The 18524-nt window shown below is 32.3% G+C and overlaps 1 protein-coding gene across 1 annotated transcript in view; it reads left to right on the forward strand.

Annotated features, from left to right (window-relative positions):
- Nucleotides 1–3334: 3334 nt before the first annotated feature.
- LOC148276327 (out at first protein-like) overlaps nucleotides 3335–18524 on the forward strand; it is a gene marked incomplete at its 5' end in the record, with an annotated part of 36996 nt that continues 21806 nt past the window's right edge. The window contains one exon of the mRNA XM_088234427.1: nucleotides 3335–3469. Coding sequence (XP_088090553.1) covers nucleotides 3335–3469 — 135 coding nt within the window. The remainder of the gene's footprint in view (nucleotides 3470–18524) is intronic.

Raw genomic sequence — 18524 nt, forward strand, 5'->3', positions numbered from 1 at the left:
TTTTCTTAGCAGACGATGTCGCACCGATTCGATATGATTTATCCGGCTTGCATAGAAGGAATACCAGATCGCGGAGGCATACTCTGAAAGAGGACGGACAAGTGAGCGATAGAGTGCTTTAACTGTGAACATAATATTAGTAAAGTCACTAGATGTCCTGCTAACAAAACCTGCATGGACCACCATCCCGATTCGGTCGCATTGTAAACTCGAGACAAGATCGGGACTTTTTTGGTGTAAGTCTTTCTAGATTTAAACAATCACGAAGATAGATCAGATTTTGTCTCGAGGTAGTATTTTTTTTTTTTTTTTTGTCTAATCTTTACTTTCATTTTTACTTTTATTTCAATTGCACCTGTATGTATTATAAGGAAATGTGTTTGCCATTGTTGAATGGACTGAATGAGTCCGTAAATAAATAAATGAATTATCTTTACATTTAACCATGCCCGTATTGTTATTTCTTCTCCTTTACAAATATTCGTTCTTCTTAGAACTTTATTAATTTTTGTGCTACATACATTAATGTATTGTTTGTACGAACTTCCTTTTGTAAGAACATCACCTGCAATGTAAGGTTGATATTCGCTGTAAACTTGGAAACAAGTATGAAAGTCACGTTAAACTTTTCAGCGGTTCCAACATGAAAATGTTATGTTCCTTAAACGTTTAACTACATAGGAGTAAATTTTAATTGAACCCTAGAATATACAAAGCCTTTAGACGTTAGCCTTTGTTTTGTTTTCTCTCGCTAAAATATCCTACTTATCTAAATTTATCGTGGTAATTATGTTTTCATTCTGGTATATTCCGTTGGCTATGTAATTATAGGTAATATTTAATGCCGATAGTTAATGGCACGGCGCAGTATGAGGCGAACGGGTGTATAATATAATCCTAAAATTCGATTTCGACGAATTTTATTTATTTAATTTTAAAATGCGCCCAAGGCTTAGTATATGATACAGATAAGTACATAGTTATTATTTTAAAAGGAATGAAAAAAAGAACATTTTATTTTTAAAAGGACATATAGAAACCTAAAAAGCATCCTGAAAGACAAAATTAAAAGTAAAATTTAGCTTCAGAAATATTAGAAAAATTTAGATATACTGTAAGTTTAATGGCTACGAATAAAAAGATGCATTAAAAAAAATAGGTATGTAAAGTAAATAAGCAAAATATTGGAAATAAAACGAAAATTGTGTTTATAATTTTAAAAAATGAAACCATCATATTAACAAATTAATATAAAAAATATTAATAAAAATTAAATTTCAGTAAATGTATAAGATATGGTACACATTAAAAATATTTGAAAAAATAATTTCAGAAAAAAATTAGATAATAATAATGCACACTAAAAAACAAAAAAAAGCATGAAGAAGAAAGTTTTACATCGACTTTAATATTAGCTTTAAACAATGTACTTAATTGCAATTATAAAAGTCCATATCACAAGTAAATTTGTTGACTAAGGAATGTAAACGTGGAATCTGAGAGTGTCGTGCATAGTTTGTATCTACGTAGGTATGTAGAACATTAAAATAACTCTTGATTATAATTTTAATTCAACGATTGTGTATTTAAAAACGTTCTTAAATATATTGTTTATAGCTATGTCAAATCTATATAAAACTTTCTTTATTTTTCATACAATGTTTTTTTCTGTTTTTGATGCGTACAATCATCTTATAGTCTTAATGTATTTTTAATACTATTTTTATTTTATTTATTGAATTATATTTCGTTTTTCTAATTTGTTTTATACATTACTCTTAAAAATATTAAAAGTATTTAACAAGCCCAAACTTTAAGTGGAAATGCGATGATTTGTTGCGTCTGGCTTGGTTAAAAAAAGGAAGTATATGTTTTTTCAAATATCAAAACATATTTTGAAAACATTTGTGTTCTCATGATTTACCTAAAAATGTATTCTTTTAATTTACCTAATTTTTGGGACATTTTATGTTGGACGTAATTAACCGTGTTGGAAAGTGGAAAACTAGTTCTTAAAGGGATTCGAACCTTGGACCTTTTGATCCAAAGCCCGTTACAATACCACCATTTCACAGTCAGTCTTAATCATTTAGTTGTTATGGAAGTGATTGTTATTATAGGAAACGAATAATATTACAAAGTTAGAATTTTCGGTTGAAAGAATTCTAGTTGTACATTTATATTTATTATGCGTTGATATCTAATTGTTTTCGATTATTAAGGGTGTCTATAGCTGTCAGAACATTGCATAGGAGGCTGCATTTGATTAATGCTCCAATATCAAGATAATGCAATTTATAACATATTGTTTAGGTCATATGAACGGTTTCACTTTGTTAAAATGTTAAGGTATTTTTCAAACTGTGTATATTCCAAATGCTATGAAATATTTATATATGACCACTTACCATTTTTTTATATCTACCGGTTTCAAGACTTACCCGTTTCTTCGTCAGGACACCAATTAAACTAAAATGCAAAGACTCTATAAACAAACAAAAAACATCATCGACATAATGTCGTCATCATTTGATATGTTTAAGAAGTGAAGATTTACTTTAAACCATCTAATAGAAAATAATCATTATTTCAATAACGACCCTTTATTAAAAGTACTTCATGTTGAAAATAAAATATTTAATGTAGACAACATGGAAATCTTAGAAATTAAAAGAACTAATTATAATAAGGATAAATTAATTAATAACAAAATAAACAATATTTATTTTAGTCCACTCCTGTCTAGTTTCGAAAATATGCATCTAAAATTAATAATTTAGGAAAAAAAAGACTTTATTTATTAGCTCCACATGTAGTATTAAGTAAACATTGATAAAATAAAATAGGAAATAATTCATTAGTTACGTAAACCTCGACGATGAAGCTTGTTTGCTTTGAAACCGGTCGGTGGAAAAAAATATTGTTTAAAAACAAAGTTGTTTTATTTAAATTCATTTCAACAGAGAGGGAAAAATTTTTGAGAAGGGAATATGGAAGTCTAGGCATTTACAGGCCTTATGACCTGTCATTGGCTGGTTTAAGTGGCCACTTTACACACTGTGTAACATTCACCATTCTGCCCATGTTTGAACATCCACATTTCCTCAACTCTACCATCTGTTGACTTTTGTGAAGTAGGAGGAAATCCAGCCAGTCTGCAAGCATTTGGACATAATCAAACATTGTTGTTTTATTTATTTTAGTAAAGTGTAAATTGTTCAAAGACGGAACATAGAAAATAAAACAGAATCGTATGGCGTAGAGGTACCCAGATGTTTTTAGTTGAATTATTTGTGGTCGAAAGCAAATTAACGAAATGAATTATCATTTTCAGGAAGTGCAGATTCTGAAAGCGCTGGTCCTCGGAGAAGAAGAGAGGGGCCAGTCGCAGTACCAAGTAATGTGCTTCTTGCTTCACGCAGACAAGACTGAATTTATATCGGCCGATGCAATGGCCAAATTAAGACAGGTATTTTTATATTTAATATTCTCGTGGGGAAACGGCAAGATAGTTCGTTTGTTTGCAAGTCGGTCATTTTGCGGAGCGCAAAAACAAACTTTTAAAAATGTAATAATGCTCGTAACTTAATGAATATTGACTTTATAATGCCCAGTATTTTCTGTTGTATTTGCTCATTTTTTACTGTTCAAATTTCAAAGGAACACTGTAGTAGCATCGTAATTAATTTAAGGGTTTTTGAAAGGGATGAAAGTTTAACGAAACGTGAGATCAGTGTGAACGGTGATATACTGAATTAGGTAGAAGAGTTTGTATATCTGGGACGTATGTTTACTAGGCATAGGAAGACATTAATATATTGAAAGGATGATGAGTGCCGGGAACAGGGTGAACGATGAACTTAAATCTACTTTGGCGAACAAATATTTGTCGTAGGAGGCAAAAGATGATGTAAGTAGATATATTATTAAAGTAAGTGTAAATATTAGTTGTCGGCCTCGTGGTGTAATGGTCAGCGCGTTAGCCTGCCATGCAAGAGGTCTTGGGTTCGATTCCCACATGTTTGATGTGAAATATTTATTTGTATGGGTGTTTTTACATTAGAATACTTCATAGTCCCTGGACTGGTACCTGAAGCGTAAGCCTGATCATCTTACCTTCATGTAACAAAAATGATCAAGATACGCTGCGATTGGTGTACCAATGCAGTGCCCTAAGCACCATTAGGTGCGGAAAGGGAACTATGATGATGAAATATTAGTTTATGTACTAAGTGTAATATAAGCTAACTCAAATATAAATCAAACATAAAAAAAATGTATAAAAAAATTAGCCGTTCACAAAGGAGTTCTGGTGCCGACCTTTACGTATGGGAGCGAAATATTTAATTCGAAAAATAATGGTGAAAGTAGACTGAATGCTTTCGAAATTTTATCTCTCAGGTGAATGTGTGGTAAAACGATGTATGATAGTTGCAAAAATGACAGAATTCGTGCATCATACAAGGCTGAGACGCGCATAATGGACAAATTCAAGAAAGGGGTGCTGCGTTGGTTTGGGCATATAGAGCGATTGGACAGCGAAAGGATCGCTCAAAGGATTTACAATGTGAATGTTGATGATTGCAGAAAAAGGGGAAGACTAGAAAGACATGGCACCACCGAATGCAACCAATACTCGAAGGTGCACATGTCGAAAGCCGGAATAATCGGTGTTCGTCCATGAGAACAAGTATGAATTCAGAGGAAGCGAGGTCTGTATGCAAATACAGAGTGATATAGCGTGCTACCCTCTCTGCCCACCCCTACGGAGAAACGGCGTGATGGTTTTTTTGTTCGTTATATTGGTTTGTCTTTGATTTGAAAGAATACCGACGCTTGTGTTATATCTCGGTCGAAAAAATCGTACAGATACATGAGTGTTTTCTTGAAAAAGAAACAAAAAAAGTAGTTAAACTTCATTCATAACACAAAACATCCAAATTTTGACTTACGACAGTTTACTTCTGGGGTGCGACGGGTTAAACTTCTTAACTAGTGCGTTTCAATCCAATCGAATTGCCTTAGTTTAACGAAAATATAAATTCCAATCTCATAACGATATTTTTCTAAAAGTCTGTTTTGGCTTTAGTAACGGGAAAAGTTATATCCCAATACATTTATTATGTTTCATAAAAATACACACCCTAAAGCAAAATGATAATAAGTATGTAATGAATAGTATATTAATATGTAGCATGATATGCATAAACTTAAAATGTATGTATAATATGTAATATGAATTTGTATGTGCGATTATATGTGTAAATATGTGTGTATGTATGTTTATGAATGCATCACAAGTGCCCCGACTCAACACGGATTTTTTTTAGCAACTCGGGGCATGTTCCCAGGCATGGGTCGTTCCTGATTGTGTCGCTATAAACTGTGTCTCTGTCCCTAATAAATTTATTTATAATGTTATTCAAAAATAAAAATATAAAAAAAACCTAATGAAAGCCCTTCACGAGTTTTTTTTTAATATGCATTATTTCCGCTCCGAAACAAAAATATTTACTTCCAATCTTTCGATGATGTTTTACTAAAATCTTATCGCCGTGAAGTAAAATGATTAAGTGAAATATATATTAGAACAGAGATGGAAAATATTATTGAAAAGCGTATATGAAAGTCTTGGCATTTACGGGGCTTTTGACCTTTCATTGGCTGGATAAGTAGCCACTTTGCACACTGTGTAACATTCACCATTCTGACCAAATTTGAACATCCACATTACTTCAATTCTTCCGGCTTGTTATTTATTGTATCATTAAAGAGCTGAAATCTGATGCCAGTGAGAACATTTAAAAAACTTCAAAATATTGTTTACTATGTTGAACTTTTTTTGCTTCAGTAAACTAAACATATCAAAATGTGCCGTACTGATGTAAAAAAAAATATTTTTGAAAAAATCTAAATAAATAATTATTTTTTGCGTAGTCTTTGAAATGTCTTCAAGATCGTCTCCCCGAATATTAAATTGAAAATAAAAACAGCAGTAGTTACCGAGTCTTATACCCGTATGCAGAGACAAAACTTAAGGTGAGGAAAGTACATTCTAATTTCAAATGCAGAGAATAACCCGAAGGTGAAGACAATAGAATGTACTCTCCTCACCTTAAAGTTTGTCTCTGCATACGGGTATTACTATTAATCGACGTGGTGGTATTATTATTGGGTCCGTACTTGCCCACGTAGGTCACGTCGTTCACCTTCTATTTGGATAAACGAAATACATTCTTCGAGAGTCGTCGAGTGTCGTAAACGTTAGCTTCGTGTAAGATCGGTCATTGTCTTCGTACGTGTGCCTTTTACGTTTTACAACCAACCCCGAATATTGATTGCTCTCAAGTGGCATGTCCCACGTTTACTGAATATTTAATGTAGAACTCTATGAAAATATTGACCCTTGGTAGCGGTCACCTGTACCGTAGCGTTTGTTTATTCGATAAACAAACTTTCTACCCTTTTGTAATGAAACAAGTTTCGTCAATCCTGGTATTGTATAGAGAAAAAAATCGGTTTGATATTATTTTTTTTATGAAAATTGATAGAAATAATTCCCGGTAGGGGTGTTTAGTCAGATAAGTCACATAATAGTAAAATTGAGATTTTCGATGTAAGTAGTCGGTTAAGTGCAGATGTTGATCTTCTAATCTCGAAGGGAAAGCGCGTTTTGACTTTTCTTTGTAAAAACGTATTCACGTATTTTCTCCCTGGATTATGTCACTAGAGCAGTGATTTTACAAACTAGATATTTCTTTATTGTTTTGCTTTTTTGATAAATTGTTTCTTATGGGAGGATATTTACAAATATACCGAGGGAGCTAGTTCTGATTGGGACTCTTGACATAATTTTTATGAAAGCTTTTTGTGCAATTATTATTTGTTTGATCAATGTGTCATTTGCACATCCCCATCCAATTATTCCATATTCCAAAACTGATTGACTTATTGCGTAATATATTTTTACCAATTCTTTTAGGCTAATTATACTTCTTGTAGGTTAAAAAAAGTGAATTTGTTTTTTCAATTTATTTTTAACATTTTCGATTTGATTATTCCATCTTAAATTCCCTACTATATAAATGCCTAAATATTTAATTGAATCTACTCTTTAGGTAAAAAAAAGAGCGTGCATGTCGATGAATAGAAATAAATAAGTAGACGCGTGTAGTTCTTTTTCAATCCCCACATGAAATAACGCGATTGTAAAAAAATGCGTTTTATATGTGATAAAAAGGACAATTTCCCTTTAACGAAATGTAGGAAAAAATGTACGAACGCTTTCATGTTTTATTTACTCGAATATCCTGTGGAAATACTCAGATATTGATTGCATATACTCGTCATCCCCTGCATAATAAACATTAAGGGTGTTATAATATTTACTACACAAATAAAACGAAACATTCATGTCTAATATGTACATGATCGTTTATTTTTAAGGTTGTCTGCTTTCCTGTATCTGATTTACGATCCCAATGTTCCGCTGCTTAGTACGGGGCATGATGTTATTCAATACATTATATCAGGGGTGGACAAAGTGTTTGTTGCTGAGACCGACTGTAATTAATTATTTCCAAGCCCAATCGAGTTGAAAAAATAAATCACTAGTTGCCCGGGCTTATCGACGAAGAAAAAATAGAAGGGGTAAGGATGCGTTGTAAAATAAACGTTATTTAGAATTCATAAAACATAAATAATAACGAAATAGTAACAAATAAAATAACCGTATAAAACAATCACTTAAAAATCAAAAACAAATTTACAACTCGTTGAAAATGGCCACCAAAATTGAAATATTAAGTAAATTATAAGACCGCTCAGATTTCTTTTTATTAAAAAATAAAAAAAAATAAAGCTTTACATATCTTTTAATTGATTATTTTAAATAATAATTTACCAGCACGAAATTCTGATTGTTTACTAAACTAAAATAAATATATATTTTTTAAATTCTTGCATGTTGCTTTATTCGTTATTATTTTGCGTCTGTATATTTTTTATTCAAATTTTTCAATTTTTGGTTGTTTTTCCAAAATACGTAAATTACTTGTTTAGAGATGTAAGGCCGGTAGTATACCATTGGTAGTTTATTGTAAGAAACGTATTCTACCGTAGAATACGGTAGATTTCGGTAGTTTTGGTAGAAAACGATTTTTTTAATAGAATGGATGTATAATCACTTGATTAGTAATATTTTATATACAGCCTGTATTTATACCATTGGTATTTTATAGTAAGGAACCACGTAGCGGTCAGCGCGTTTGCCTACCATCCAAGAAGTCTCGGTTTCGATTCCCGACATGGTTGACATAAAATATTTATTTAAAAGGGTATTTTTACACTTGAATATTTTTCATAGTCCCTGGACTGGTGCCTGAAGCGTGAGACTGATCATCTTACCTACATGTAACAAAAATGATCAAGATACTCTGTAGTGTACCAATGCAGTGCCCTATACAATGATGATGATTTGATAGAAAACATTTAATTTTTGTAAATGGCCGTTAATTCACTTTATAAGTAATATCTTATTATTTTCGTCCAGAGCGCACCACCTCATTTCAATCCATAGGGCACGTTAAGTAAATTTTTTTTCGCCCCTCGGCGACATGGAAAAAGTTGTTTCACTACAAAAATTCCCACAGACGAACTGATACACTCACAACAACAGAACTTCGCACACTAACTCAAAAGACGTGTCCATAACGAATATCGGATCAAAAAATGGGTATCCCTACTCTCCCTCCCCACCACAGCGCGATTCCCTTTACTTTTGGGTCCCCCCTCGTATATTGTAAAATTGAATCCTCCCTTACTTATCCCCGGAAGGTAAATAAATAAAAGACTGTTAATTTAATTTTGTACAATATTTTTATCAAATTTAAAGAAAAATATTACAAATAGGACAATATGACTTAAAATGTGTAGGTACTTGTTGTAACTGAAAGAAACATTAAAATTATAACAAATACAAAAAAATACAGGTGCTCATATAGTTCCATAATAAGAGGATCTTCTATTTCCATATATAAATCTTCTAGTTCTTCAGTCTGAATAAATGAGAATTCATTAGTAGTCACTTCAGTTGAATAATAATAATAAAATCGTAGTAAAAAAATATTTATTTTATCAAAATATTTAATATATTATACCTAAAAAATAAACTACCGAAGCTACTGTAGGAAACGGTAGGCTACCTGTTTACTACCGAGCGATTTGGTAGGCTACGGTAGTTTTACAACTCTAGTTGTGGTAGAGCGGTGTTCGAACTTCGGACTTTTGATCCGTAAGTTCATGACACTACCACGAGACTTATACCCGTATGCAGAGACAAAACTTAAGGTGAGGAAAGTACATTCTAATTTCAAATGCAGAGAATAACCCGAAGGTGAAGACAATATAATGTACTCTCCTCACCTTAAGGTTTGTCTCTGCATACGGGTATTAAACCCGGTTCAGAATGTTCAAAGTGCATATTTATTTATATGACAAAAAGAGTTTACTCTTTCAAATCTGTATTGAAATAATTTTATTTCTTATAATGAACACGATTTATTATCATATCCAGGGTATTTTTGTGTTTCCAGATCCCTATTTTGCATGTATTTTTATTTTGTTTGTATTTGTATTTTTTTTGTTTTTCTTACACGTATAGAATAATCTAGCAAGCTTGACTCGATAACAACATATTTTAAACCGCTCAAGGATTTTTTGTTTAGAATAAGACCAGCTCCAGTATTGCGTTACCTATTGCATAGTTTTCGTATGAAATACGGTATTAGAATGAATTTTGCTCAGAAAAAATAACACCTTCAAGCTTTTTTTAGAAATACATAATTATACATAATGCATTATGTAACTTAGTAGACATTATAAAAATAAATATGTACTCCTCCTTTCCCCTCCTTATCCTCTCTTCAAGAACTCTTGTTCTAATCCCGCCCAATTTACAATAACTTACTGTTCTTAAAAAAGTATAAAAAAATTCTTTGATTATTGAAAAATATTTACGAGTACATGAAAATAACATTTTTATATGTATCTGTTTCATATGATGTATGCAAGAGAAGCGATTTGCTGATGATTGTCCATAAATCGAATGTGATGGTTTTTGAAAGAAATGAAAGTATGACTAAATGTGAAATCACTGTGAATGGAGTTATACTAAAACAAGTAGAGGAATTTGTGTATCTGGGAAGTATGTTCACTAGGGATGGAATGACTGAGAAAGATATTGAAAGGAGGGTGAGTGCCGGGAACAGAGTGAACGGTGCACTTAATCGACCTTGGCAAATAAATGATTGTCACAAGAGGAAAAATTGGCAGCTCACAACGGAGTCCTGGTCCCGTCCCTGATGTATGGGAGCGAAGTATGGACTTGGAAAAACAGGGATGAAAGTAGGCTGAATGCTGTCGAGATGCGATCTCTCAGGCGAATGTGTGGTAAAACTATGTACGATAGATGCACAAATGTTGAGATCCGTACATTATGTAAGGCTGAGACAAGCATTATCGACAGAATCAAGAAAGTTGCTCTGCGCTGGTTTGGACATGTAGAACGAATGGACAGCGAAAGAACGGCTAAGAATATTTACAATGCGAATGTTGATGGATGCAGAAATAGAGGAAGACCGAGAAAGACGTGGCATGACCAAATCCAACAAATACTTAAAGATGGACATGTCAAAAGTCGGAATAATCGGCGCGCGTGCATGAGAAGATGTATGAATGTAGAGGAAGCTAGATCTGTATGCAAAGATAGAGTGTTGTGGCGTTCTATCCTCTCTGCCTACCCTTACGGGGAAACGGCGTGATGGTTTGTTGTTGTTGTTGTTGTATTTCATATGTAATATACTTTCTTTACTAACTTTGTATACTTTGTGGAAATCTGTTATTAGTTCTGAGTTTATACGCTATATCTGTTTGTTTACTATAAATATATATTTTTTTTTATTTTCTTTTATTCAGGAAACACACAGTACAGTTACAAAGTTTAATATTATACACAATTGGACTTAATTCTAATGGACCAGTGAAGTTTCCATATTAAAAAGCAATTAAATCTAATGTTAATTATGAAAGTATAAAAAAGAGAAGGAAAAAGAAAACATAAATGAAAGTTGTTTACATATTTAAATTTAAGTGAAAAAAAAAAATATTTTAAGGTTTGTAGTTTGTAGTGAGTATTTACAAATGGAAATAATATTAAAAATGAAGAAAACTTGTAAGAGTAATTAAGAATTAAGAATGGAAATAAAGAATGAAAAAAATACTCAGATGTAAAAATAAAATATGTAGAACTGTTGATTTTATCAAATAAAATCAAATAAATAAATACAGTAATAAATTTTCTTTAGAAAAGGTTATCTTCTTTGTGTATTTTTATTTAATAAAAAACGTAAATGAAAGAGATATATCTCTGCTTGAAAATCGGTTCGCATTTGACCTGTTAACTACTCCTGCTAAATATATATTACGCTTTGCACCTTATACAATCCTTACTCGTACTTTATGCCCATAAGGCATAACTCAGTACGTATGTATACGGTATGACCTTTGCGAAATAATTATACGAGTATTATATTCACCAATACGACTGTTTAATACGAAGGTTTGATCGAAGGTAAATTTGGTATAAAAATAGGAATATAAATATTTATTCACGTAAGTAATGTCTTCTGTATAATGAATAACAAGAAACTGTCATGTTTTGCTATTAAGTCTAGTACCTGCGACGTTTTCATGTCATTTGGGATCTAAATCATATTAATTTTCTCTTTCATTGTAGAAATATAAGACGAGTGATACTTTAATCCACAAATTTGGAATATCCAGTGACCGGTTTCTTCGCTTTTGCGACATTTTTTAAACTGGTATCTTTTTTAAGAAATTCAATGTTTATACACAACCGAGGTTAGGATAGAGAATTCAAAATTTTATGAAATTAAATTAAATTAAATTATTTTTGTCTTAAGGATCAACAAAGTGTTTCAGATTAACTAATGAGTTGATATAATCAATGACTAATACCTTATGAGTTGATATAATCAAGAATTCAAGAATTTTCATTTACAAACTTTAACATTTTCTCTATGTCTGTCCAGGCGGATAAAGAATATAGTTCTATGTGTAAAGTAGAAACAGAATCCTGAACGAGTGTTTTCGACTCGATGATTGCTCTTACGTAAAAAATTTCAATTTGGAAATCGATTTTAAGTCCGCCTTATTATGTAGTGCGTGGGTTAGCGCGTTCGCCTACCATTTTTGAGGTTCTGGGTTGATTCCTCGCGGGGTGGACATGAAATATTGTTTTAAAAGGTTGTTTAATGAAGATGTAAACATGTAGAGGAAGTGAGGTATGCATGCAAAGGCAGGGTTGTAAGGCGTTTTATCTTCTCTGCTTACCTTTAAGGAGGAACTGCAGAATTTTATTGTTCCTGGACTGGCGGCATCTGAAGCGTCCGGTCATTTTGTACAACAAAGTCATTTTCTTGATGATCTGTGGTTCATTAAGCTAATTGTTAAAATAACAAAGGAACAATGTTTTGAGTTTGTCCAAATTTTTGTAGACAAGGACTGGATTCAACCCCCTAGGGAGCTTTTAATAATCAAATAATACAACAGATATGAAGAACATTTTAGAGAAGTTAATATTGAAGTCTAGGCATCTACAGGGTTTATGACTTGTCATTGGCTGGTTCAAGTAATCACATTGCACACGGTGTAACATTTACCATTTTACCTATGTTTGAACATCTATAATTCTTCAATTCTTCCATCTGTTGACTTTAGTGAAGTTAAAGAGCTGAAACCTTTATTGTTGCGGGTGATATATAAAGTTTTCAGCTCTTTAACTCAACAAACGTCAACAGATGGAAGAAACGAATGAATATAGGCAGAATTGTGAATGTTACACAGTGTGTAAAGAGGCCAATTAAACCAGCCAATGACAGCTTCGTGGATGCCTAGACGTCTTTTTTCCCTTCTCTAAAATGTTCTTCATCTCTGTGTTGTATTATGTTAATAATAAAAAAGAAAGCCAAAGTATATATACACACATTTTTTTCATCTTATTCTGACAATAGTTTGTTGATACCATTTTTTTTATACTTATAAGTATATGAAAATGTATATATTTTTTTTGTTTGAATTCTTTAGAAGTTATTTACAATTTGCTTTTTAATTCAATTACTTTTATTATATCCATATAAAATTATTTTTTTCTTTTTTACTATGTAAAGTTTCACTTTTTATTTTGCATGGCAGTATGCTTCTTATTGTTTCTAAATGTATACAAAAAAGCATTGTTTATCTTTTAAATTTTTACGCACTATGTTTGTACTTAACTGTATATTTTTTGTAAATGCCCCTTGGGCGTATTGTAAAATTAAATAAATAGAATAAATAAATAAATAAATAATATTATGTATCTAAGAGTTTTAAACTTTTGATAGAAATATGATAAGTAATTCCAAATTTCTTATTGAAATAAAATACCATTTTAGATCTCACAATGTACTTACGTACGCCGCAACGTAATTGGGTTTATTTCTATAAAAAACTCTTTCAAATCTCGGCGAATTCGTAAATATTTTTTTTTAGTTTCACCGTATCTTTAAATTTTCCACGGCCACGTATCTATTAAGTGGTATCCGACATTTGGAGGAAGGAATGCTACTCGTGTGACAGTCGTGAAACGCTTTAGCCTTTAGCTATTTCCTCTTCGCTTAGGAAAAGTTTCCAGCAAATGGAAAAAAGAAAGGTGAAATGTCATATTTAAAGAACGTGAACGGTGTCTCTTCATGGCTTGCATTTAAAGGTCTGACAGACTTAATGGTTTTACCCAGTCCCTAACTATTTCTGTGCGGTATTTTTAAGTAGATAAAACGAATGAATATCGATCGTTTTTTATATAATAATATCTGTACCTTAAAGGATAAACCACGGAAGTCACATTGAACTAAATGTTCATGAAACAAGATTTTGTGATTATGCGATTTCAAAAACATGATATGTAAATTTTTATATATAAAAAAAAATTATATAAAAAAATATTACATAACTTTTTTCTTTTCTTTTCTTGTACTTTAAATTTAAATTTATCTTGTTTTTATTTACTTTATTTTTATAACTGTATATAAATATATGTATTTTTATTTTATTTGCAACTTCTAAGTGCCTAACAATTGTTAATTGCTTTTATTTTGATACCGATAATGTACTTAATCAATAGCTTACACCACTGTGGAAATTTTTTATTTGTTGTTTTCACAATTTTCGTTTATACATATTCTTATTTTCTGTATACAATATATGTAAAAACGGTTGTTTTTTTCCCCAAATAAAAATAAATAAACAAAATTTGTTTTTTTTAATATATTTTTTTTATATATATTTGGACCCCTGTATTTAGTACCTTACGTGTCATGTACAAGGCTAAGGTACTCGGAAAAAAAAAAGTTTTTGTTTGTCTTGGAAATGGGATGTTCGATCACTGATTTTGGTTTATTACCTTTATGAGTCCAATCACCATTGTTGCAAAGTTCAAGAACAATGGCGCGTGATAACTACTTTTAACTACAGTGTGGATATCTGTTAAGGATATTCCATCTTTCCTGCATTCTGCTTCAAGATTATGGCGTTGCAAACTGAAAATGGGCACTGAAATAACAGATGTTCTATAAGAGTCACAGAGGTGAACAAATATCATCGCATGGACAATAGTCATCATTCCTTAATTTAAACCTATGTAGATAACTTCTCATAGCTCCGTGTCCGGTAAAAATTTGGGTCGTTTCGAAAGTACTTTGGTGATGATGACGGAAGTTTGCTGCATCAGCCAGCGTTGGGAAAAACATTTTAGTGATTTACCTGTAGAAGAAGCGCGGTAATGATCCTCCCAACGCTGCTGCGTATTTTGTTTTATACAGCGTTTAGCAAAGCTAAGGGGAAATTCTGAGAAGAAAGGTGCCGTTCTTTTACAAGTTGCGGCTCTTGCTCGTTCATCCGCTCTCTCATTTCCTACGATACCAGCATGTCTTCTTATCCAGCATATTTGAATGTTCATCCCTCTTATTTTTAGATGCTTAATTTTACTCTGAATATCTACAATGAATGGATTTACCGACCGAGTATATGTTATAGCTTGAACACCCGAACGACAATCTGATAAATTTTTGCAATAACCCATCTCTCTGGTGGTTTCTTTAATAACCATTCGAGAGCTTCTCGTATTGCGAGTAGTTCAGCCTGGAAAACTGAGCAGAAATTATCTAATTTAAATGTTCTGCCTGGTAATTCTTTATCACTCTCAAAAGGAACGAATGCCGCTCCCACTTTTCCGTCGAGCAGGATACCATCCGTAAAGATTCTAATTTCGTTGGGAGCATAAGGAGGTATATCTTTGTCAAGTAAAAAAAATATTTTCGGGAATTCTTTCGCACGGGTGAGGTAAATCGAAATAGTTTGCAGTTCCTTGATACTTGCGATCATCTGGAATGGAATACAGCTTACCAAATTTCTTGACATAAACAAAATTTGTTGCAACAGAGAGGGAAAACCATTTTTTGAGAAGGGAATATGGTTTCCGACTTGATGGCTGCTTTCACGTAATCCTGAATTAGGAAGTCGAGTAGAGATAATTTCGCCTCGTTGTGTAGTGTTTGGCGCGTTCGCTTACCATTCTTCATATGATTCCTGGGCTGCAATTACAATCGGAAGTTAAGGACGTCATACCTTTACCATGATGGTATAGTTGAAGATAAATTCTCCAGAGCCTATTTAAAATACGAAAAAAAAACGTAAATTTTTAATTTAGCATCGAACGCGGAGTAAAGTTTCAGCGCCGCTTTTTCCTTAAATTCAATTATATGACGTCTAAGATGACGTGTAGTGTAATGAAAACGCGTATCGATGTGTTGTTAGATCAAAATTCGCCATACCAAGGAAAGTACGGATAGTAGAAAAGTTAAATATACCGTCTCAGTACGTACCGATAAAGATGGTGTTTGTAATTGCGGCCCTGACAGGGAAGAATGAAATATTATTTTTTCAGGTTGTTCAATCTGTTTTATTTTACTGTCTCTTGACTGGCTCCTGAAGCGTAAGACTGATCACCTTACTGTCATGTAATAGATGATTCAAACATGCTGCATTTGGTTTATAAATGCAGTGTTCTAAGCACCATTGGGTTTAGAAAGGGGAATGATGAAGATGATTTCTAGATAATTATAGTATTGCCTTAAATATTGTACAAACTTAAGAACTAAAACAATAATAAAAACGCTATAAAAAGATAATAAAATAGATTCTGAATATAACATACATTTTATCTGTAGGTAAAATAAAGGACAAAAATGTGAACTTAACGAGATTCTTAAATCACAAGCATGTAGGTACTGAAAGAACCCTTGGCGTTAATTCGCCCTTGCGTGGAATGTAAGCGGTTTATTGCTTTCTAAAGTGTCACGTCGGCGTCGTCGGTCGGCGTTGGCGTCGTTTCGTTAGATGACGCCTCAACGTCATCTACCCTTGGGGGAATTTCAGAGATACGGCTTTTTAGATTGTTAGCAGCTTTATACATTGATATGCATGTACCGCCCCGCGCCTGGTCGCGTACAATCCTTAGCTCGTTTTTCATATCACTCTCTTATACGTATGAATATAGCACGGAAAAAAGCTAACACCATGATTCATATTATTCGTGGATTATTTATGATGCGGATATGCCGAAGTGAGCAACGGCTGGAATAGGAAATTGGGATGATGTATTCGTAGCATTCAAAATAAGTTATCAAGGTGATAACTTCAATATTTAATTTGTTTTCAATCCTCATTGGAACAGATTTTCCTAGTCAGGGCAATTAATTTTGTGTATTTAATATACCGATTTTACAAGATTTTTTTCTGAGAAGGCTTTTTAATTTATTGGTGTAAAAATTAGTGGACGTATTATAGTAACTTTAAACTATATTCTAACGTTTGTAAAAATAATAATTTTGAAAGCTGCTATAGCTGATTTCCAGGAGCTCCTCTCAAAAAAGGCGCCTTCCGGTAACCACGATATCTCTGGACTAGATCATCTAAAATGAAAAAAGCAAACGAATTTCGTTTAAGTAATGTATAATTTTGTAATTAATCGAAAGAAAAAGCAAAATATATTTTTTTAAATAAACGTCGGCTTCACAAAAACTCGATTTTTTTACCAAAATTTTAGCCTTAAATTGTGTATAAAAAAAGATAAAATCACCGGTGAGAAAAAATCTTCGATTGATTACTAAAAAATATATTTAAGAAGCTTGTATGAAAATCTGAGACTGATCTGTTTAGCCTTTTCCGAGAAATCTTAATCGCTGTTAACGAAAAGGCGGACTGTAAATGAAAATCGAATTTCATTCAGTTTTGTGATTGGGAAATATTTGAGAAAGGATAGGAACGTGGAATAGATACCTACCTTTAATATGATCTGAATGTTCTTCAATTTCTGGCACTGGATCACAAAACGAACTTTAAAATATAACAATGTTTTTCACGAGGCGCAACGATTACAACCACTTTTCATCCGATTTTTTGTGAAGTCAAAAATGTTGTTTTGTTTTTGTTCTAAGTCCGAATCTTCTCATTTTGAATATCTTCTATCTTGATGTTAGGTAGGTACCATAAGGATGGGTCAAAGGAAGGATGGAAACGAAAGGTAATCGGCCAGGAATAGTATCGATAAATGCTGTTATTTACTTAACAATCACCGACTTTAAAAACACTGATTTAAGAAAAACGCGTTTAAAGTTTCAAAAGCACTTTACATAGAGTATTTTTTTTTAAACTTACATCTAGTGGTCTATTCCAGGGCCATATAATTTACCCTCCGCTCCTTCGGCAGCTTCTAATAACTGGAGTTGGTGTTGTCTGCAGACCATTTTTCCCTATCGTGCGCTTTAAATAGGCAGGTAAATAAATGACAGTATTCTAGGAAAGTGCTGCCGCTCCAGCCTCCTACCTTCAAACGCTCTGACACGTCTTTACAGATATGTGTGTAGCTTCGAAAATAATCACCAGATTGATTTTATGTGTGTATACCGTACCTACTTAAATATATGTACATTACAAAAATGAAATAATATAAAAAAACTATTAAAAAAAAAATCTAACTCTATATAACCCTTTAATGTATAAATATATATTCAATAGAAATAAAATTTAATTTAAATGCAGTTTAGAAACTACTAGAAGTAATAAAAGAAATAAAAATGTTTTAATTCGCGTTTTGAATGTTAATTTATTGCGATCAAAAAGGTCAATATATGTAGGTAAACTAATTTTGTTTATTCATATTTTCTGCAGAAATTTTAAATGCAGTAAAAAACAAAGTGCAAACCGTTGTAGGGAGAGAAGACCTTTTTTATTTAACGATTATTTAATTAATTTAAATAAAGTTTGTCGAACTAAAATTTTCACCGACGCGACGCCGACGGTATAAATATGAATACTAAAAGCTTTTTTTAATGCCATGGCCCCGATTA

The sequence above is a fragment of the Micrasema longulum genome, unplaced genomic scaffold (assembly GCF_059751315.1).
Source record: "Micrasema longulum isolate JH-2025_06_02 unplaced genomic scaffold, ASM5975131v1 h1tg001239l, whole genome shotgun sequence".
NCBI classification, from domain to species: domain Eukaryota; kingdom Metazoa; phylum Arthropoda; class Insecta; order Trichoptera; family Brachycentridae; genus Micrasema; species Micrasema longulum.